Source organism: Euprymna scolopes, chromosome 18 (genome assembly GCF_053919585.1).
Source record: "Euprymna scolopes isolate OS-2025 chromosome 18, ASM5391958v1, whole genome shotgun sequence".
Taxonomy (NCBI): Eukaryota; Metazoa; Mollusca; class Cephalopoda; order Sepiida; family Sepiolidae; genus Euprymna; species Euprymna scolopes.
Window position 1 is genome coordinate 124,256,375 of NC_136499.1, and position 24,321 is coordinate 124,280,695.

The 24,321-nt window shown below is 35.3% G+C and overlaps 1 protein-coding gene across 1 annotated transcript in view; it reads right to left on the reverse strand.

Annotated features, from left to right (window-relative positions):
- LOC145297800 (uncharacterized) overlaps positions 1–24,321 on the reverse strand; it is a 339,551-nt gene that overhangs the window by 135,419 nt on the left and 179,811 nt on the right. The window contains exons 26-30 of the mRNA XM_080144088.1: positions 23,033–23,193; positions 18,266–18,359; positions 14,332–14,474; positions 12,149–12,311; positions 7,677–7,768 (exon numbers count right to left, since the gene is read on the reverse strand). Of these exons, the coding sequence (XP_080000214.1) occupies positions 7,677–7,768; positions 12,149–12,311; positions 14,332–14,474; positions 18,266–18,359; positions 23,033–23,193 (653 nt within the window). The remainder of the gene's footprint in view (positions 1–7,676; positions 7,769–12,148; positions 12,312–14,331; positions 14,475–18,265; positions 18,360–23,032; positions 23,194–24,321) is intronic.

Genomic DNA, 24,321 nt, shown 5'->3' on the forward strand with positions numbered 1-24,321 from the left:
AATTTATTTCTTGCAAATGCAAACAAATGTCATTTAAAATTTTGTTATTTTTTCTTCCGTTGGATTATTTTGTTACTTTGCATTTGTGATTGCAGTCAAATCATTTGTTCGCATGTTATAGGCTTGTTTGTTTGCATATTGTATTTATTGTAAGTTTAAATAACAAAAATAACTGCATAATAATTTTTATTAAATGACTTTAGTAGTATGTGAAGCCTTCATAAGGAAACAAATGAATGCATGTAATTCTTGAGTTTGACGTGCTTGATCTAGGAATCCTTTGATTATGGAGTACGTTAACTAAAGAAAGATATGAGGGGATGTTCCAAAAGTAATGCCTCCTATTTTTTATTCTGCCTGAATAGATTAGAGGGGATTGCAAATTGCATTGTTATCTACTATATCTATAAAAGTGAACGTGTGTGTGTGTGTACACACACATTTTCCTACACAATAACTCTATCAATTTTAAGTCTACAGACTCGAAATTTGATATACAGGGTACTGAGATTTGGGAAAATCTTTGTAATCCATTTTTGGCCAGAAATTTGTCTGTTAAGGGGTCAAAGTTCAATGATTTGTCCTTTGAGAACTCAACCAAACTCCAACAACTTTGGGTCTAAACACTTGAAATTTTAGATATAGGGTCCTTGGATGTGGATCTAACTTAATAACTTGATTTGAGCCCAAAACAATAAATGTTAAGGAGTCATAATAGGGGTCAAAGTTAAAAAAATTGACCCTTTTTTTTTTTTTTTTTTTGCTCAATATACACCTCCAAACACCCGGGCAACGCCAGGCTGAAATGCTAGTTATCACCGAACTAATACATTCATGATCTGAAATTTCCACCTCCTTGTTGCAGATATTGACGGTATGAGATTAAGAAAGCAACTCTTGTCATGGATGTGTGTCAGAAGCAGAGATATGTCATTGAGTTTCTTTATGCAGAAAAATTGAACTTATCAACATTCACCAGCACCTGTTGAATGTTTATGAAGCCGAAGCAATTGATGTCAGCACAATTAGGAGATGGGTTCATCGATTTCAGAGTGGCGACAGAGACGCTGTGGACTTTTACGACCGAGGCATTAAAAGAGGCTGGCAAATGTGCATTCAGAATGGCGGTGATTGTATAGAAAAATACATTCTGGAGAATAAAAGATCGCCCGTTTTAATGGTAACACTCTCGTCTATGTATCTCTTCAACATTTTTTTATTTTTAGTTAAAAAATAGAATGCATTACTTTTGGAATGACCTTTGTTACATAAGATAATTTGATTGCTATTTTTGGTTTTACACCAAATCAATACTATCAATCATTTTGTGTTATACAATTTATATCATATATAAATAAAGATTTTGTCAGTCTGTCCTGTTAATGTAGACATTGGTTACCTCCCTTGCTTCAGTTACATGGTTACCTCCCTTGCTTGTGGTGATATAAATAGGAGTCGGCCATCTTGGTTTAGTCAGTTCGTTCGTACAGTTTAGACAGACTACAAGTGTCTTAACAAATGGTAGCAGAGATATCCCTCTGTGTGCGACAAAAAAAAAAAAAAAAAAAAAAAAAAAAAAAATTTTTTTTTTTTGTACAGCTTGTCTGTAGCACTAGACAGATCGGATATCGGATATGGCAACTTCGAACAAACAACCTCCATTGTTGGAGGGGGAGGATGTTTACGAGAACTGGAAACAAGACGTTGAAATGTGGTCGTTGTTCACGGATCTTTCTGAGGAAAAAAAAGGGCCAGCAGTGTTTTTGACGCTACCACCAAATATTAGAGAATGTGTCCGTGAATTGCCAACAAGTGACATCGGCGGACGAGATGGCTTGAAGATCTTAATAAAGAAACTGGATGACATATATTTAAAGGATGAACACACGCGCGCTTACATGACTTTTAAGGAATTTTACACTTATAAAAGATCGTCAGGTACCAGTATAAATGACTTTCTTGTTCGTTATGAGTTTTTGTACCAAAGATTAAAAAAATTCCACATTATTCTACCGGAAGGAGTGCAAGCTTTTCTTGTTTTGAACGCGGTTAACATATCGGAAGAGAACGAAAAATTAGCGCGGACAACGTGTTCTGTTTTGACGTATCAAAACATGAAGGAATCGATAAAGAAAGTATTTGGTGACATTTATCGTGATGAAAATGGACCGGCAGTGAAATCAGAGCCCGAAATCGTCAACTATAATTATTCTAAACCGGGTAACAACAAAAGGCGTTTTCGTCGAGGACAATCTAATCCATGTGACCGAAGTGGAAACGTGTTGTTGTGTTACAAATGTCAGTCTCCGAACCATCTAATTAGAGAGTGTCCTAGAAATACGCCCAGGTTTACGGAAGCAACAGAACAAATACACATTACGTTGTTCATTCAAGAAAATATTTATTTGAACAGTACAAATGAAAAAATTTCAAATCTTGTAAAGGAAACATTTGGAATGGCAGTCTTGGATTCTGCTTGTACTCGCACACTGGCTGGCGAAGTGTGGCTTGATGTTTATTTAGATACTTTAAATGAAAGTGACCTGCAACTAGTGAAGTATACGAACTCAGACCGGAGTTTTTGTTTTGGTGATGGAGTGGCTGTCACAGCAATTAAAGTTGCTAAATTTCCGGTTACACTCGGAGGTATAAGAGTTTATATCGAAGCAGATATTGTGAAAAACGACTTGCCTCTTCTATTGTCACAAATCAATGAAGACAGCAGGAATAGTGCTAGATTTCCGGAAAGATATGTGCTGGATTTTTGATAAATGTATTGAACTAAAGACCACAACTTCAGGGCACTATTGTCTCCCGTTAACAAATAAGTTGTTGGATCATAGTGGTACTAAGAACATTGTATTACATGTTCAGAATTTTGGTCAGTGTTCTTTCACAGAAAAAAAAAAAAAGCAGAAAAACTTCATCGACAGTTTGCTCATGCCTCGAAGGAAAAACTTGTTTCCTTGGTTAAAAAAAGTGGCAAATTCAATGACAAGGAATTTATAAAGGCGATTGAGGAGGTTTGTGAAAACTGTCAAATTTGCCTTAGATTTAAAAAAGCTCCACTGCGACCGGTTGTGGGATTGCCTCTTGGCAATAGATTTAATCACACAGTTTGCATGGATTTGAAAGAGTTCATCCACAATGAGGTGTGGATACTACATCTCATTGATGCCGCTACCAGGTATTCAGCGGCAACATTGATCAAAACAAAGAAGAAGGAGGAGATCATCAAAAACATCTTTATGATGTGGATTACCTATTTCGGATCTCCTGTTCGTTTTCTGAGTGATAATGGGGGTGAATTCAACAACGAACACTATAGACAGATGAATGAAAAACTCAACATAGAGACCTGTACTACTGCCGCAGAAAGTCCATTCAGCAACGGTACTGTAGAACGTCATAATTTGATAGTTGCTGAGGCAATGAAAAAAACAATTGACGATGAGAAGTGTGAACCTGAAATTGCCTTGGCATGGGCTATTTGTGCAAAAAATGCCCTCCTTAATTACTCTGGACACAGTCCAAATGAACTTGTATTCGGTTTCAATGTAAATACACCCTCAATTCTGACAGACCAGTTACCTGCTATGGAGTCCTCTACTACAAGTGATATGGTGAGAAAAAATTTAAATGCTCTCCATAGTGCAAGGAGAAACTTTTTGGAAGCTGAGTCCAGTGAGAGAATTAGGAGAGCTCTCAGGTCTAATGTCAGAACTTATGCTGATGAAGATTATGCTACCGGAGACCAAATCTATTATCCGAGGCAGGGTTTTAAAGGATGGCGTGGTCCAGCAAAAGTGTTAGGCAGAGAAGGCCAGTTTGTCTTAATCAGACATGGCGGAGCATTTTATAGGATGCATCCGTGCCAATTGATGAAAGTGAATAAAAACAACGAAAAAAGAACAAAAAAAGCTGAAATGCTGGGAAACACTACAGAAGGGAAGAATGAATACCTTACAGTTGAGGAGGAGGAGTTGCAGAATCAAGTGGTAGAAAGTGAAGATATAGACAGAGAAGAAGTTGTTGATAGTTCTACCAGTTTAAGAGATAAGACTGAAAAACCTGGCCGAAATAAGACCATGACTTATAAAATAAATGGAAGTGGGGAGTGGAAGAAAGGAAAGGTTATGTCAGTACAGCCTAAATCAACTGGCAAATATAGTCATTGGATCAATATAGAACCTGAGGATGAAAACGAGGATCAAGTTTGTATCAACTGGAATCATATTGATCATTGGAGAGAAGTGCCCCAATATACTGAACAGGAAAATGTAGTCCTGCTCACCGCTGAACAAGAGCAGTCGAAAGCTGTAATGGATGCCAAGCATAAAGAAATAAAAAACATGAACACCTATGAAGTATTTGAATGTGTGCCATACACAGGTCAAAAAACAATATCCACAAGATGGGTGATTACTGAAAAATTCAAGGATAATCAGAAAACAATGAAAGCTCGCCTTGTAGCACGAGGCTATGAAGAAAATAGTAATCTGAAAACGGACTCCCCAACATGTAGCCGTGAAGCTATGCGAATGGTCATGCTAACCGCATCAATAAAGAATTAGATGCTGCAGACCATAGATTTTACCTCAGCCTTTTTGCAAGGTGGTATTTTAGAGAGAGATGTGTACCTGAGGCCACCATCTGATGTTTGTCCTAAATCTCAAGTGTGGAAATTAAAAAGATGCATCTATGGATTGAATGATGCTCCACGGGCATGGTACAAGAGAGTTACTCAGGCTTTGATTGAATTAAAAGGAGTAGCAAGTGCTTATGATAATGCATTGTTTTTGTGGCATGATATTAAAGGAAATTTGACTGGAATTCTTGCTATGCACGTGGATGATTTTGTTTTCTGTGGAAACACAGAGTTTGAAAGGGATGTGATTGCAACATTGAAAGAAAAATTTAAGGTGGGATCTCATGAAAGTGGAACATTCAAATATGTTGGACTGAATGTTAATCAACAGGAAAATGGGATCACTGTAGAACAAGATCTATATGTTGTCTTCCATATCTCCAATAGAAATAAGCAAAGGGAGGATACTGAGGAAAAATGATGAACTGAATGAAGAAGAAAAGCATGAGTTGAAGAGACTTGCAGGTCAGATGATGTGGGTTTCAACTCAAACACGCCCTGATATAGCTTTTGATGTGTGTAAAATGAGCAACACTGGAAAGCATCCCAAAGTAAAAGCCTTATTTGAGGCGAATAAAGCCTTATCAAAATTGAAATCCAAGAAGGGTTCTATAACATTTCCAAAATTGGGAAAGCCCTCAGATTTACACATTTTGTGTTATACTGATGCCTCTTATGCCAGTCTGGAAGATGGATCTTCACAGGGTGGTTTTGTTGTCTTTATTGGAGGAAGTACTGACAAAATGGCCCCCATGTGTTGGGCGTCAAAGAAATTGGACAGAGTGACAAAAAGCCCATTGGCCTCAGAGACTCTTGCTCTGAATGAGGGAGCTGATGCTGGTGTTTTGACTGCAGTTATGATACAAGAGGTATTTCAGTTATCTAAATTGCCAGACGTTCTCTGCAAGACAGATAATGCATCACTTGTGGAGACATTGAATTCCAACAATCTGGTAAGCGATCGACGATTGAGAATAGATGTAGCAAGGCTGAAGGAAATGAAGAGTAGAGGAGAGATACAGATAGAATGGATCAAGGGTTGTGATCAGGTCTCTGATTGTTTGACCAAGGCAGGAGCTTCGTCTGAGCTTCTAAGGGACTTGTTAAATCAGAAATAAATTATTCACTTGAGGACAGCAGCAATGTTAATGTAGACATTGGTTACCTCCCTTGCTTCAGTTACATGGTTACCTCCCTTACTTGTGGTGATATAAATAGGAGTCGGCCATCTTGGTTTAGTCAGTTCGTTCGTACAGTTTAGACAGACTACAAGTGTCTTAACATGTCCTTCAGTCACAGTTTTTTTTAAAACATAATAAACACATCGCAGAATTTGTTTCATTTTGAAATATCAAAGATCTTAACTACATTTAGATATAGAAAAAATTGCATTAATGGTAAATGATAAATTCCTAAGAAATAAAGCAGACGCCATGATCAGAAACTGAAAACTTCAGCTCTTGAGGTTCTAAAAACGGATCTATTTGAACTTTCTTATAAATAGAGCTTAAAACATTACCTTAACAAAATAAGTATAGCTTTATAGATTTATGATTTATGTCACGTTTCAAAAGCGATAATCAAAACTAAATGGTTATAAAGGTAAATATTATCAATAGCGTTGGAAATCATTTTAATATGCAAAAGCAATTTTATTATGCTTTAAACATACATTGTATGTAGTCCGCGCCGAGTCATAGAAATTTCCATGTTGGTATCTGGGGGCGTGTTTAACTTACTGGGGAAGATGCACTCCCCGAATTAAGATGGAAAGCAATGAGAAACTACCACTTTTACTAGTCTTCCCAAAATTACCATGGCTTTATAATTTGGAGAGCTGTGGTCGCCGATGCTATTAAAAAAAACAGCAGGGTGGCTGATGATGAGTCGTTTAATAATTATATAATAATGCAACTGGAAAGGGGGTGAGCATATGTTTGCTGGTTTATAGAATACTCATTATTTAATTGACCTAAGCTAACACCCTTATACAGCCTAACATCACAAGTGTATTTGATAAGTTCTGGAAGTTATTTAATTGTATCTTTCATTTCTCCTATCAGAGATGGAAGTGATTTTTTAATTTCAGGTAGTCACCTGGTTCATATTTACATCGATAAAGATAAAATCTCACAAAATAAATCTTAAATATATAACAATAAGAAGAATGTTTGAAGTAGCAGCACAGTGAATGTTGTTCTTATGTATCAATTTTTCATTGACCAAAAATTCAAATCAGCAGCTTCTTTCACCCAATCAAAAACACAAGAAATACTCACCTTGCATATTGGTGCTTAGTATAAAAAAAACTAGATGGCAGAGACACAAAGTGGAGACAACACAAAATCATGGAGGTACAAATAGACAAATGCACCTGATAACAAAATGAAGGGGAAAAACAATGCCAAATTGTAGATTGATGTAAATTGGGTAGAATTTGATTACTTATGGGGACTGTTCAACAAGAATTTGTTTACATTGGATTTGAAGACTACTATGTTGTATTCAACTGGGAAGCAGGCTAGCGGAACTGTTCCACAGGCAGGCAGTTCTGAGAAAGCTTTGTTCATGGAATCTGCGTTTAGATTTGGGCACAGATAGAGAGTTGGAGAAAATTGTATATAGTTGAGTGTTTTTGTGAAAGTTTGGCAAGGGGGGACCATAGACTGGAACTTAATCGAGCACTTGTCATGAAAATAATGATGGAACAAAGAGAGGCATACAACAACATCTTTTCTGTGAGAAAGAGGTTGCAGGGAAGAGAAAAGGTTTTGAAGCTGGTTTTGAACTCTATCAAGGCTGGATAGAGTGCACCAGGCAGATGTGGCACTCACTTTCCTTATTTTGGTTTGCAATTGGAACGTGGTATGTATACAGTCGATATTTTCCGAAGTTATCCGATTCCACAATACAAAGAGTAAGTTCACATTCATTATATTTGCCAGAAAAAAGCTATTGAAAAAAAGTCAATCAAAAGAAACAAACAAACGAATAATTCATAAAATATTATTTTTAAAAAGGACCATACCGTTTGTATACCTCGGTCTCACGAGCACTCATTTTTCCGGATTTTTGTAATTCTGCCAGATATTTGTTCAGCATTATATCTCGCACGGGATTCTGCGGAAAAGAAGAGATTCATCAGCAACTTAAAATGACAATTATTTAGACTATTGTTCTCATCTTTTTTTACACAGAACCACCACTTATCAAGGTCCAGAGGCCACTCGAGGATAAAGGTTAATGGGTATACATTAGTCAATGTGATTATAGCGTAGTAAACATAAGTAGTGGGAATTTTGTCAATTGGATTACTTAGAGGGACAGTTCATCAAGAACTTGTTTATGTTGGACTTGAAGACAATCAAATTGTAGTCAGCTGGAAAGCGGAAGAGAGTTCCACAGGCGTGCTGTTCTAAGAAAAAAACCTGTTCATGGAATCTACATTTAGGTTTAGGCACAGATAAAGAGTGTGGGAAATTATTGATAGTGGTTTTAGTTAGACAAGTGTTTTTCGTGAAAGTTTGGCAAGGGGGGACCATAGATTTAAGCTCAGATGAGCACTTGACATGAAAATAATGATAAAACAGAGACAGGCTCGCAACATCTCTTCTGTGAGAAAGAGGTTGCAAGGAAGAGAAAAGAGTATCCCCCACTAAGCTACGAAGTCTATTTTGAACTCTGTCAAGGCAGGATAAGCTATTCTAGCAGCTCTTGCCCAGATGTGGCAGCAGTACTCCATCGTGGGCCATACCTGGCTTTTATATAGGTAGAGAATAGCATCAGGAGTGAGATATCTACTGGGGCGGTAGAAGGATCCCACTATTTTTACAGCAACCTTTAGATGCTATTCATACATTTTAGCCGATGTAAATTCTGAGCTTCTTCAGTTCCTAACAATATCTCTAGAAGAGACTAGACTGCAAATGTGAAGCAGAGAGTTAGGCTTAGAGTTAGGGCAACACAAGAATGACCTTTTTTTTTTTTTTATTGACGTGAGAATCCCTCCTCCTGAGACTACTTCTTGAGACAAATCACAGTAAGTCTAAGGGAGGATGCTCAACAGCTTGAGAATGAAAATAAGACGATCAAAAACTGCTATGGATAAGGGTTCAAAATATACCAAACTATTTGTCAACTTTCTTTTGATCAACTACTGCAGTTTAAAAGATCTCATGGAATCTAATGCACTAAAGAATGTAAACAAGTGTTGCATCAAAGGTATGAAAAGAAGAAGCAAATATTGAACACGGCTATACAGACAAGATTACAATGGGAAACATTGAGCAAGAATGTCAGAAAGTCTCAAATGTTCAAATTGTAAAGAATGAAAATAATTGTAAAGTCAATGATTAAATGTTTCAGTTGTAGAGAACGAAAATAATTGCAAAGGCAAGGCTCAACTATTTCAGTTATTGAGAATCAACAAAACTGCAAAAACAAGGCTCAAATATTTGAGTTATGGAGAATGAAGATAATTATGAAGGCAAGGTTAAATCATTTCAATTGTAGAGGATCAACAGAATTTCAAAAACAAGGCTCAAATGTTTCAGTTGTAGAGAATGAACATAAATTTGATATCAAGTTGCAAATTTTTAAATTGGAAAGAATGAACAAACAATCAAAGGCAAGGCTCAGTGTTTCAGTTGTTTAGAATTAAAATATATATGAAGTCAAGGCTCAAATGTTTCAATTGTGAGAATAATAATTAAAAAGGGAAGGTTCATCTGTTATAGTTGTAGAGAATAAACGTAATTGCAAAAGGAAAAAGCTCAAATGTTTTAGCTGAAGAGAAGAAACAGATATGTAAAGTCAAGGATAAAATGTGTCAAATATAGAGTATGAGCATAATGTTGAAAGTAAGGCTCAAATGTTTCAGCTTTAGAGAAGAAACATGTATGTGACGTCAATGCTCAAATGTTATAGAGAATGAACATAATTGCAAAGGTAAGGTTCAAATATTTCAGTTGTGGAGAATAAATATAGAGTCGCATATTGTGTAGAAGGTTTTTAGTATAACAAGGAAAATTAGATGATTTGAACAGTGATCGAGGTGACAACAATTAATAGTGTCTCTATTTTAAACAACTGAAATAGGAAGACATGAGTTATGCAAATGTGTTTTGCATGATCAATGACGTGAAAACATTCCTTGCAGCAAATTGAGTTATTTTAATGAGTTGTTTCTTTAAGTTCAATGAAAAGAAAAATAATTTACCATTCGGAATTAGTATTGTGTTTGATGCAAGGTTGTTGATGCAAAAGATATAGAGAAAGAGCTTTTCTCGTCTTATGTTTAGATTGTGAGTGCAGTAGAACCCTGCGGTACGGCATTAAAAATTAGTAACAATATACAGTACAGTATATGATGCACATGTATATTATCAAATAACATTATAAATAAGGCGCGGCAAATACCATAACCAGGGTCCAGAAAAACATTGCATTCCACATCATAACTTGAAAAAGAAAATGTGTCCTAGGACCACCGTATCCCAGGGTTCTACTGTAAAATGTTGTTTCTGCTATTTTATGTCTGATGCAAGTTGAGAGAGATTTCTTCTCTCAACATTAAAGATTTTCATGTAAAGTTTCAGGCACCTGTTTTGTTAATTCTGTTTGCATATTTGTTGAAATAAGATTGTCTGCATGAAACTTTCAACCTTACAAAGACTTATAATGCAACTAGGAATCACATGGGATAAAGCAAAACGTGTGCCTGTGAACAAAATGGACTGGAAAAAGACATGTGCAGAACTCTGTGAAAGGTAAAATTGGACCAAAACATTCACAGCAAGAACTCATCTTTTTTTTTTTTTTTTTTTTTTACACAGTGATCACCACTTATTAAGGCCCGGAAGCCACTCAGGGATAAGGGTTATTGCAAGTACATTACGTTAGTGTGGAGATTTGATAAAGTGTTTACTTAAGGGGGCGGTTCATTAGGAATTTGTTAACATTGGACTTGAAGACATCCAAGTTGTAGTCCGGTGGGAAGCAGACAGATGGAACAGAGTTCCACAGGTATGCAGTTCTAAGAAAGAAGCTTTGTTCATGGAATCTGCGTTTTGATTTAGGCACAGATATACTGAAATACGGACACTGAAAAAAAAAAAAATTCCATTCTTTTTCCATATGCCTGGTATCAAACAGAATTTCCATGAGCAGAGTTTCTTTCAAACAACTTTCCATTTGTGAAACATATTACCACGGATCTACTTCCCTGCGGTTTACAACAGGATTATCTTCAAATTCAATGTCAACAAATACTTGTCATAAACTTATATTTTTTCATTCCATTCATCATTTTCAATCCTCTTACAATATTCATCATACTGGACGAATGCTTAACATAATTAAATCCTTCCTCGATAAGAGAAAAATCCATGTCCTTAAAACAATGATAAAAATGTAGGTGTGCCACAGGGGTCAATCCTTGGATCATTATTATTATTATTCCTGATATTCATAAACGACTTTCCTGATAAAATTGTCTCCGAGATGGGCATATTTGCTGATGACACTACACTTTATAACAGAGTTGAGGAGAAAACGAATGAATATATATTTAAGGAAATGGTTAAAACTCTTGAGGAAAACCTCCAGTCTGTAGTGAAATGGGGCTCGAAACTAATTCAATGCTGCCAAGACTAAGCTTATTTCCTTTAATAATTACAAGCAAATTTCTCAACCACCAATTGCCATGGCTAAAAGAACTTCCCTCAACCTACTAGGCTTAACATTCAAAAACAACATGAATTGGAATAAATACATTGAGAAAATTGCTAAGGCTGCTGCTAGGAAGGTGGGCTCTCTCTACCATGCTAGAAAGTAACTCAAAAAGGCACTATTCACCCATGCATAGAATATCGTTGTAACATCTGGGCTGGTGCATCTGCCATTAGTCTCTTGCTCCTAGATAGGGTTAAAAAAAAGAGTTGCCAACCTAATACATCCCACACTGTTGGCCAAACTCCAATCAATGTCCCATCACTGAAATGTGGCATCCTTGTGCCTGTTTTACAAGTACTTTAATGGTAAGTGCTCTGACGAACTCAAAGCACAAGTAACTCTTGCTGTAAATACCCTCGACAAACCAGACAGGCAGAAAAATCCCTAGGTGCTGTAAAGCCATCTATACAAATAGCTTATTCCCTCGAACTGCTAGACTTTGGAATTCCCTCCTTGGACCATGACTGTACCGATATTCAAAAGCTGAAATGTAATATGAACAGATATCTCGTTTCAACTATCTATATAGTATCCCTGCAAATCTGGTCCCAAATGGTAGCCACGTAGTGGCACTGTGTCTTGTTTGGGGTGAAAAAAACAGTAAAAAAAAAAAAGATGATAATTTAACAATAAATCTATTGCATTATTCGAGTGACTTTTGGCTTTCATAAGTAACGATTCATAAATAAATAAAAAAAATGTCCGATAATATGTGAAAAAAAAAAAGAAAAAAAAGAAAAGAAAAAGAGAAACAAATAAAAAACTTGCCTTTTCCAATTGGAGGGAAATAAACGTTTCTGGGAAAATTTTGGAAGACAATTCATCTTCATTGGAATCTTTTCTTCTCGGAAAGTTTGATGGCGAATCCGAAGCCTTCGATTTTCTTTTGAACCTGTGACTTCTTGTCTCTAATTCTGAAATGGTCTTATCTCTAAAAATGCAAAACAACAAACACACCTAATAACTTCAAATGAATATAACAACAATAATAATAACAATAATAATAATAATAACAACATTAATAATAATAATAACAACAATAATAATAATAAATAAATAAATGTAAGAATAATAATATAGATATGGCTTCTAGAGGAAGTCTCAAAATAAAGACAAAACATTGATGAACACATAACTTTTTTAATTCTCTCTCTTTCTCTACACACACACACACACACACACACACACACACACACACACATCTGAGTTTAAAAAATAGGAGGCCTTACTTTTCGAATAACCCTCTGTAAAAACTTGAATACTGAATGTACCAGCAAGTTGTGGAAACATGTTTACCAGAAAAAAACAGTTGGAAATAAGTCATACACCATCCACTGTGACTATGCAATTCCTACTACTACGTAATTAAAAAAACGGAGCTATTAAACATGATGTAGTAATATAGGACAAAAAGGAGAAGAGGAGCAACCCTAGTAGAAGTTAATGTCCCCAACGATTCTGGGTTAAAAGGGCTGAAGAAGAAAAGATAACAAAATACCAAAGTCTTACATACGACATTAAAAGTGGACTCATTAAAAAGAATCTCAAAAACTACCTGCTGAATATATTCCGTGAACCAAGTGCAAAAGAGATACAAACAATTGCACTTAGAATTTTAAAAAGATTTCTTGGTTGGAATGTCTGAGATAGCGAGTGAATGTCTGGCATTTGGTAGGATGCCCCATCCTATAGCTAGAAGACGGAGCTGTTAAACCTGACATCGTGATATGGAGAAAGAAGTCTAGTCTAGTTGAATTCGGTGTCTCTAATGATGCTAGCTTAAACAGAATTGAGAGGGAAAAGATAACAAAATATAAAGATCCAACATGAAAGAAATTGGAATCTTAGGAAGATTTCTATCATTCCAGTAATTATAGGAGCAACTGGTCTCATTAAAAAAAAATTGCAAAAACTACCCAGCAGACATACCCGGTGAACCAAGTGCAAGAGAGAATGAAACAATTGGGCTTAAAGGGACAGTCAGAATTTTAAAAAGATCTCTCAGTTAGCATATTTGAAAATGGTTTCTGGCAGGATGCCCCATCTCCACAAAAAACAAAAAAATAATATATATAAAAAACAAAAAATATACAAGATTAACAGAGTTTTATATATATATATATATATATATATATATATATATATATATATATATATATATATATATATATATAATGCTTGTATAGATTGGTTTCCTAGATGTAAATCCAATGAAACCTATGTGATTATTAAAGAGTGCTCAATGGAGAGCAGAGCTGGTATATAGTCTTGAGGTGGTCTCCTTGAATTAGGAATCTACTGAAACATGTATGCACATATGTTACCAATAAGTTTGTATAATAAACAGACTATATATATATATATATATATATATATATATATATATGAGGAATGTTCCAAAAGTAATGCCTCCTATTTTTTATTCTATATAAATGGATCGAGAGTGTGGCAAATTGCATTGTCATAATGAGTGAATTTATGCATTCATGACCTAAAATTTTCATCTCTTTGTTGTAGATATTAACAGTGTGACTCCAAGAAAGCAACCCCTGCCATGGACATGCTTCAGAAGCAGAGATGTGTCATTGAATTCCTTTATGCAGAAAAAAATTAATCATAATTCACCGGTGCCTGTTTACAAAGCCGATACAGCTGATGTTATCACAGTTAGAAGATGGGTTCGTCAATTTCACACTGGTGACACAGATGTGACAAAGCGTGCTCCAGATGGCCATGCACAGCCACCACCCAATCGCTGGCAAAAGTGTATTGAGAATGGTAATGACTATGTGGAAAAATAAATTCTGGAGCACAAAAGGTCGCTCGTTTTAATGATACCAATTTTGTTTTCGTAGTTTTTTACATTTTAGTTAAAAAATAGGAGGCATTACATTTGGAACGACCCTTGTAGATTTACTATTTGTTCTTGGGAGTACAGCTTGTTTACTTACTTATAAGCTGGATGCGTTTTTGCCTGGACGACGCTTAAATGGCAGTAATACACTTGTTGTACGCACGTCATCAATGCATTTCGCTGACACAGCTGACATTTCAGAATCACTCGCATTTTCTCAACGCCATCCGATGTGAGCAGCTACAAATAATGTCAAGAAAGCAAAGAAATATCCAGAATTTCTTACAGCCAGATTTAACTAAATTCTATCGCAACGGTATGTGGGATATGTTATTAAGTAGAAAGAGAAAATCTTTATTATTTAAGATTAAAGTTAAAAATTGAGTTGATGTATTCAAGGAAGTGATGTTACAGACAGAAAGTTGAGAGATGAAATTCACAAAAAAGTTAGTTGAAGCATTAATCCGTTGAAGAAATGAGACATATTTTTGGATATACCCTCTGTTGAGGAACTAGGAAAGATTAACAATATTAGATACTAGTCATGGAATGATTCCAATATTTTTCTTGATTCCAATACAATTACTAATTTTGATTCTTTTCATAATAGTTATTCCCAAATTGGTTACCCATCTGGTATTGCCAAATTGGTTGCACATCTGGTATTGCCAAATTGGTTGCACATCTGGTATTCCCAAATTGGTCGCCCATCTAGTATTTCAAAATTGGTCGCTATCTGTTATTGCCAAATTGGTCGCCCATCTGGTATTCTCAAATTGGTCTTCCATATTGTATTCCCAAATTGGTCGCCCATCTGGTATTGCCAAATTGGTCACTCATCTGGTATTCCCAAATTGGTCGCCCATATGGTATTGCCAAATTGGTCACTCATCTGGTATTCTCAAATTGGTCACCCATCTGGTATTGCCAAATTGGTCACCAATCTATTGTTGCCAAATTGGTCGCCCATCTGGTATTCCCAAATTGGTCGCCCATATGGTATTCCCAAATTGGTCGCCCATATGGTATTGTCAAATTGGTCACCCATCTGGTATTCCCAAATTGGTCGCCCATCTGGTATTCTCAAATTGGTCGCCCATCTGGTATTGCCAAATTGGTCGCCCATCTGGTATTCCCAAATTGGTCGCCCATATGGTATTCCCAAATTGGTCGCCCATATGGTATTGTCAAATTGGTCACCCATCTGGTATTCCCAAATTGGTCGCCCATCTGGTATTCTCAAATTGGTCGCCCATCTGGTATTCCCAAATTGGTCGCCCATCTGGTATTCTCAAATTGGTCGCCCATCTGGTATTCTCAAATTGGTCGCCCATCTGGTATTCTCAAATTGGTCGCCCATCTGGTATTGCCAAATTGGTCACCAATCTATTGTTGCCAAATTGGTCGCCCATCTGGTATTCCCAAATTGGTCGCCCATCTGGTATTCCCAAATTGGTCGCCCATCTGGTATTCTCAAATTGGTCGCCCATCTGGTATTCCCAAATTGGTCGCCCATCTGGTATTCTCAAATTGGTCGCCCATCTGGTATTGCCAAATTGGTCGCCCATCTGGTATTGCCAAATTGGTCACCCATCTGGTATTGCCAAATTGGTCACTCATCTGGTATTCCCAAATTGGTCACCCATCTGGTATTGCAAAATTGGTCGCCCATTTGGTATTCCTAAATTGGTCATCAATCTGGTATTGCCTAAATGGTCGCCCGTCTGGTATCTTCAAATTGGTCACTCATCCTGTACTGACCAGGCTCAACATCACTTAATTTCGGTGATTTAGCAAGAACCAGTGTGTCAACATGATTATGTTATACATCTGCAGTCCCTATTGCCTGCAATCAGCGCACGTAGGTTATGAAAATGATCAACGGTAACATTCACAAGGTTACAGTTCATCATCCTTACAGTCATTGTCTTATTTTTTAACAAACCAAGTTTAGTTTTAATTTTAAATGTGACTTCATACATGATTTGATTATAGGTGTCGCCATGTTGAACAGCAAAAATCTATCACTATATTTGAAGTTTGGAGGATTAATAACATTCATAGCATTTATCTCTATATTAATAAAATGAGACGTTTTGCCCCTTAAAAACAGGAAAAAGTTATAGCTAGTTGATTTAGAATGAGTGTTTCATGCCAAAATGATGGATGAATATGATTTAATTTGTGTTTATTTTTACATTAAATACTAATTCCTTTTCATCCAAATTAATTTCCAATTGTGTATTGAATGGATACCATAATACTTAGTTTGCTGCACTTTATCAGAACAACAGTCCATACAAAATTTCAGCCAGATCGGCAAAGTAGTTTATGAGAAAAAGTGGGACAAATACTAATCCTAACTAATAATCGCTGTGCACTCAATGGATACTCTAATATTTAGTTCGCTGCACCTCATAACAAAGGTTCATACAAAACCTAAGCCAGATTGGACCCAGTAATTTCTGAGAAAAAGTGGAACATACAGACTAACGGAAATAAATCTCTATATATAAAGTAGTAGCATTCGTGTGTTTGTATGTCTGTGTGTACAACTCTCCTATAGCCCATATCAATGGACCGATCAAGACCAAGCCTGGCATGATGATGGTCCCCCATCTAAGAATTGTGCACACCATTTTCCAAGTTAAAAGTCAAGGTCATAACCTATGTATATATACTCTCCTAAAACCCACAGCACTGGACCGATCATAATCAAACCTGATATGATGACGTTCTTTGACCTAGGGATGATGCACATCATTTTTCAAAGTCAAGGTCAAAGGTTAAGGTCATATTTGATGCGGCTCTTGATAAACCCACCTTGTACACCAAGTTATTGTTTGCCACCATCCCGAGGGCTGTCACCATGGCGCCAGCTAATTTCTTTGTGAATTTAAATCAGATTACTTTGTAATTGTTTCAATTTTTGTGTATAACAATATAAGTGTCAACTTTGATATAACCTATTTGTTTTAAAGTTCAGTCACTTCAGGGGGTAGTTAAAATTTTTTAAACACCTTAAGAAATAATTGCTCTTATAACATCCACTTACTGCAAGGGTGCCCACAAAGCACAGGTATCTTTGCTAGTATAAGGTAATGTATATATATGCTAGTATAATATAATATATATAAATTGTTAGACCACTTTTCATTTGTGTGTTTCTCGTGTCTATGTGACTGATACATTTATTGACTGTTAATCAAATATTTATTGAAATCAAAAATGCAATGTCATACAATAAAACAAAAAAAATGATTGAAGACAATAAAGTGTGTTACATGTAAGGTGGCAGCCGTATTCTTATGTTGTATTTGATTTTTATATTTGTAAAGAACTGCAACAGAAATATACAATTAACAACTTATTTTTCTCTGGTTAAATGTTATGACAATGTTGATGACGATGATGTTGACGACAACAATGATGAAAACAACAAAAACAACGACAACACTGATGCCAACAGCAACGACAACAACAACGATGACAGCAACACAGCAACAATGATAACAACAACAACGATGGAAACAGCAAAACAATGACAACAACGACGATGACAATAATGACAATAGACACAATGACAACAAAAACAAGAATGACAACAAAAACAATGATTGCAACAACAGCAATGACGATACCAACAACAACGATGATGAAGAGAAACTAAAGAAAAAGTTATCTTCTCAATGATGACAACAATGACGACAACAACAACAACGATGATGAAGAGAAACTAAAGAAAAAGTTATCTTCTCAATGACAACAACAACAATGATGACAACAATGATGACAACAATGACAACAACAACGACGATGATGAAGAGAAATTAAAGAAAAAATTATTGTCTTACTTTCTTGATAACGACAACAACGACAACAATAATGAAGACAACAACAACAACAATAATGATGATGAAGACAACAACAACAACAATAATAATGACAACAACGACAACAACAACGACAATAATAATGACAACAACGACAACGACGATGAAGAGAAACTAAAGGAAAAATTCTCGTCTTACCTTCTCAATTGTTTCTATTGATTTAAAACTGAACTGACCAAGTTGAACCGTGTCGCATTCATGGATAGCCAGCTGTATATTTTTGGGCGTGTATCTGGAAAAGAGATTATCATCATGGACTATTATTCTTGTCAAGGATAGTAATCACAATGTTTCGGTCGATGTAACCTCCGATCTTCTTTAGGTGCATCTTGTCAAACTTGGGAATCTGTATGAAATTTCAAACAGAATTCTTTATTCAATTCATGAGGAGGGGTAGCTTGCTCTCATTTTGTTTGAAATTTTGTACAGATTACTTAATTTAACAAAAAGATTTCTCAGTTCAACAAGTCGCACCTGAAGAAGGTCAAAGATTACACTGGCCAAAACATTGTGCAGATAACATCCAAGCAGTCTGAATAATGCAAATATAACTTAGCAATCCTCATCTCCAAAAGAATGGATAATTCATATCTTGCAAATAATTCACAACATTCTTAGCAATGCATCAAAGTATTCAGTGTACGCGGCACACGATAATCACAAAACGAAACTGATGGTATTTATGAGATGGGTTAATGTTGACTTTATTTATTTTATTTGCCTCCCTACGAGGGCAAAGTAAGACACAAGGTCATTTTTTTTTAATCGAGAAAATGTAGTTTTCCCGAAAAGAACACCGGATTGGGTTTGATTTGGTTGTTTTATTTTATTTTTATTTATTTCTGAATTATTTAATTTCTAAATCTAGATTTAAAAAAAAAAAGAAAAAAAAAGAAAAAGTTTTTATGCTTCAAAGTTGTTTGTCAAATATTCATGTTTTTTGATTTGGTTGTTTTGTGTTAGGACATATCAAACGTTTTTTTCAGATAATTTAATGCCGAATCCAATAATTTTGGTAAAATTTTTGATGCTTCTAGTTCTTTATATTTTCAACTATTTATTCATGGTGTTTGGTTTGGTTGTTTTGTTTTATGGCATATCAATCATTTTAAAGTTATCCTATGTTGAATCCAATCATTTTAGTAAAAAATTTTTATGCCTCAAGTTTTTATATTTTCAACTATTTATTCATGGTGTTTGGTTTGGTTGTTTTGTAGAGGAAAATTGTTTGTATTTTTGATTTTGCAAAACATAATTGAGTTTGGCAAAGAGAAAGGAAAAAAAAAATCAATAATATCAATGTTTGATGCATTTTAGATCACAAAGCCGATCTCCTCAGACAACCTAATCTGGCGGCATCAGTGCACTGGATTGGAACAAAAATAAAAATGGCCTCAGTCTACAAGGATTTCACTACATTTGAAATTGTAAAAAGGTATCACTCTGACTGAAGGAATCAGAAAAGAGGGAAAGATAGAAACAATGTGCTGGCCATTGGAACTTTGTTACCTGTTATTCTTTTCTCCAATGACACCGTTTTTATTCAATACTGATCTCTAGCACTCAATAATCTAGTGCTAAAATGCTAACTTTCAACTTCCATGGAGCTCACCTTTTATGGATGACAAAATATGTTCGTCACACGTGATTGATAATTTTTTTTTTTTTTTAATAGGCTTCACCACTTATCAAAGCCAAGAGGCCACTCGAGGATAAGGGTTAAAGAGTGTACAGTAGAAATTGGACAATATAATAATCGTTAGTAATGGAAATTCGGTAAATTTGTTAAGTGGGATGGCTCATCAAGAACCTGTTTACGTTAAACTTGAAGACAACCATACTGTAGTCAACTGGAAAGCAGGAAAACTGTATGTATAAATACTCTCATTCCAATTTGTAAATTGATAGAAATGGATGTAATATTATATGATTCAAAGACAAAATTAGTGAGATCTGAGAAAGCCATTTCATCAATGTCTGTGAACCTGCACACTTATTCACAGCCACTTACGATAATACAGGGTGACCCAAAAAACGGGCCCCAACTCTAATTAGGCCCCATTTCTTAGTGTTTTGTCCGAACTAAATTTAACAGTGTATTCTTTGTCTCAACTCCCACTGGGGTCTTGGTGTACTCATAGTCGTTGATTCTGCCATGTCCTGTAAAATAAGGGCAATCGGTAAATAAATAATGGAGATATCACGTTTTTTTGGGGGTCACCCTGCATAACCCGACCTAGGAAGTGTTTTTGGGGAAGACCTTTTTCAGAAAAACTGTTTTTAGGCAACACTTAAACGTGAAATAGAGTGAAAGAAATGTTATCAGATAAACAGTTCAAGTGCACAAAAGTTAACAAAATCGATATTTTGTATATTTTACTTGTTTTGATCGGACTATTGTTCTCATCTTGAGTGTTATTTGTGCAACGTTTCGGTTGGACTAGCCTTTGACCTTCGTCAGGCATGTTGGTCATTATCTTGTAAAAGAAAGGAAAAATGTTTCTGGCTCTGTAGATGGTTTCATATTCTTGGAGTTGTTTTTGTTTTTTGGTTGTGGGTTTATACATGTGAGAAAAAAAAATTTGTTTGACAAAGGGGAGACAACTCAAAGTTTGACAGATATTGTGTATATTTTAAATATGCTTAAAATGAAAAGCGACACATAACAAGAAAACATAGAATCTTTGTTGATGTCTTCAAAATTCTTGCAGAACCAGAGAATTCACTTGCTAAGATATCGAGGAAGCCTAAATCAATAATTTAAGAGTCATGAATTATCCAGAAAAAAAAAAATAATCAAAGCTTGATCAGGATTCTGACTCATCATCTCTGCTACAATGAGATGGATGAAGAGCCATAGCCGTCAAACACCTGTACCAGGCAGGATACCACTTGAATGAATGAGCATTTTTAATACAAGATGAAGTTGCGAGTGGGGTGATGCCTACTAACATCCTCTGTGTGTTTTTTTTTCAATTTTTTTTAGCAATTTTTTTTTTCAATTTTTTTTTTCAATTTTTTTTATCAATTTTTTTTAGCAATTTTGTTTTTCAATTTTTTTATCAATTTTTTTTATCAATTTTTGTTTTTCAATTTTTTTATCAATTTTTTTTATCAATTTTGTTTTTCAATTTTTTTTTTCAATTTTTTTTATCAATTTTTTTTATCAATTTTGTTTTTCAATTTTTTTTTTCAATTTCTTTTTCAATTTTTTTTTAAATTTAAAAAAAATTTTTTTTTTATCAATTTATTCAAGCTGGATACAGGGCATCTACTGAATGCTAGACATTCACCTGCTTTCTTATATTTTAACCGAGAGATATTTTAAAGATTCTAACCGTCCCTTTAAATGCAATTGTTTTAATTTCTCTTGCACTTGGTTCACTGGGTATATTTGACAAATAGTTTTTAAAATTATTTTTCATAAGTGCAGTTGTGTCTATGTGCGTCTGTGTGTGTGGAGAGGGCAGCACACACAAAAAAAAAACCTAAAAAAAACCTGGACGATGATTTTCTAGTGATAAGTAATAAAAGAAACATTCAAAATAATTTGAAAAACGTCGAATTAAACAAAAACTCAACGAAGAAGCTGCACGTCAAATTAATTCACTTAGAAATATTTCCTATCTTTACAAATCTACTATCAAATAATGTATTGTTATATTTGGGCTGGTGAATCTTGATCCCATTTGAGGGTTCTTGATAAACTACAGAAACATATTTGTGTCGCATTGTCAAGTTTATATATATGTCTCGTGTATATAAGGTACACGTGTACCTGTAATCGATGTTCATGTATCGTCTAGTGGTTAGAATCAAAAAGACAGTTACTTTTCTTTGTATATGAGGTGTCTGTACGTGTCGATCTATTACATGTATATTTAATAGTCTTTCTATGTGTATGTGATGTTTTCACATATTTCTGACAATAACAAACCGGGCAATAAACGGACAGTCTTTAACAATGATGAATAACACCCTTGTCTGTTTGATACCTGACAGGTCATCTACCTTATTCACTGACTCCCTCTTCTCTGGCGGCATCTGAAATGAAAGCATTTTCTTCCAAATGAAACACCCAAGATGCCAAGTTATCATTTCCAGATCTTTATTTCGAAATGTTCCATGTCTTGGAGTTTGCAGCTCTTAATCTTCTTCCTTATATTTTCCTTAGTTAACCTGTAGATGCTTCCATCGGACCACAAAGACAACACCTATCCGCTAACTAACCCAGTGGCTAGCTCATTACCAACTTGTCTCTTCAACTTCCCGTTACAGACTACCCCTAATTCTGATTTATCCTGGCTTATGTGTCTCTAATGTCAGCCAGAGTGGACAAATCTTGTTTGTCACGAAAGCCACATCGTTGTTTACTAAACCAAATTCCAAACTAGCTTTGTTTATGCTTTTCCTCTATTCGTAACATTTTTCCTTGAATTAAAATTCTTCAGTTAAAAAATTTGACAGAAATATTTTAACTAACATTTTTTTTTTTAAAACATGTTTTCTGAATATCTTTTTAGCCTAAATAATTTAACAATTAATCATAATAATTGTTCTGACCATCGGCACTGCCCACCACAATATAGTACAGATACTACGCTGTGATCATAGCCAAATGACCACAGCATAACATTTGTAAATTAATTTGCCCCACCCTTTCTTGTTTTCTGCACACTGTTTCTAACAGACACGATGTTGCTAGTCTCAGTCTTTTTTTTTTATAAATTCTATCATGGCTTACGTTGTTTTAACTGAACAGACAGGACAATCAATGTAAAGACACTGAAATCTATGTGAAGTAAAAATCGTACAATCCAACACAAATTTCATCAATTAATATAAAATACAGGAAACAATTTTAATTTCAATTTTTTTTTTCCCCTTGAAATCTAAAAGACTCACCTGTCAAGACTGGAATCATCATCCAAGACGGTCATCATGAAGCTAGGCTCAATTTTTTTCAAGTTTTTGACGCTTTTGAAAGAAGCATATTCAAATGGGATGCAGCGTAGATGCAAATGGTGTTCCCCAAAGTTAAATTTCTGAGATTGCTTCTTATAAATCTGAAATAATCGAGACAAAAACGATTTTTATTAAGTAAAATTAGATGTTTTATTAGTTATAAAAGCGCCTAATCCTCTACTCTATAATAAAGACCAATGTGTATTTATTTCTATATATATATATAATATATATACTTGGACTAGCGGGGTTGCCCGGCGTTGCCCGGGTGTTTGTTTGAGGGGGAGGAGTGTTAGTAGGCAGGCAGACAGGCTCGAACTTGTGATGTGAAGGCGGAAAAGAAGAAAGTGAAAGAAAAGCTAAGATCTTACCGCTAAGACGCTAGAAGAATTAAAAAGCGTTCAAATTTCTCAATGTCAATCAAAAAGTTGATTTGAAGTGAATAAGTTAAGAATCACTCACGCGCAGAAATGAAGGTTGGCTGCAGGCCAGTTTTTGCTTCCCCACAACGTTGGGGAAAACCAGCTCCCCCCAACATGGGGGAGCTCTCAAAATGAATAACAATTGTTTGATATGAAGGGTTTTTCCCATATGGATCAAAGCTAATTGCTTTCAAGACGTCCTGGCAAGAAATGCCACTGACGGCTTTGCTTCGATGAGTTTTGCTTTATTTATAAGAAAAAAGACGAACAAACACGCAAAAGGACGGAACAGAGGGAATTTTATAAAAGTCGATCAAAATAAATGTAGAAACGATGTCCGTTCGCAAATCGTAGATATTATAATCTAGGGAGTATAAGGAAAGTTCTAAAAAATAGTAACGTGGTCGAGAACGCCCCCCCCCCCCAATTCTTTCTTGGGCATACAAAAACGCGCGCGCCACTTTTGCCTTTTATATAGCTTACAAATACATAAAATAGTTATCTATGGCCACATGTTTCGTCATATTTATAGCTCATCAGCATGTCCGTGGATAAGTAATCCAAATAAATAAATAAATAAAATATAAAAAAAAGATATACATAGGATGTGCTTGCAGCAAAATCTTCAACTACAACATGCAAACAAAGACTACCCATAGCAGACAATTCATGTGGATTTTGCAAGGTCTTTAGACAACATGCACTACTTCATTGTTGTGGACAGCCACTCAAAATCGCCTGAGATTCTACAATGTAAAAGACCAACCACATGTGTTTTGGCATGGTGGTGACAAATAACAGCACTCA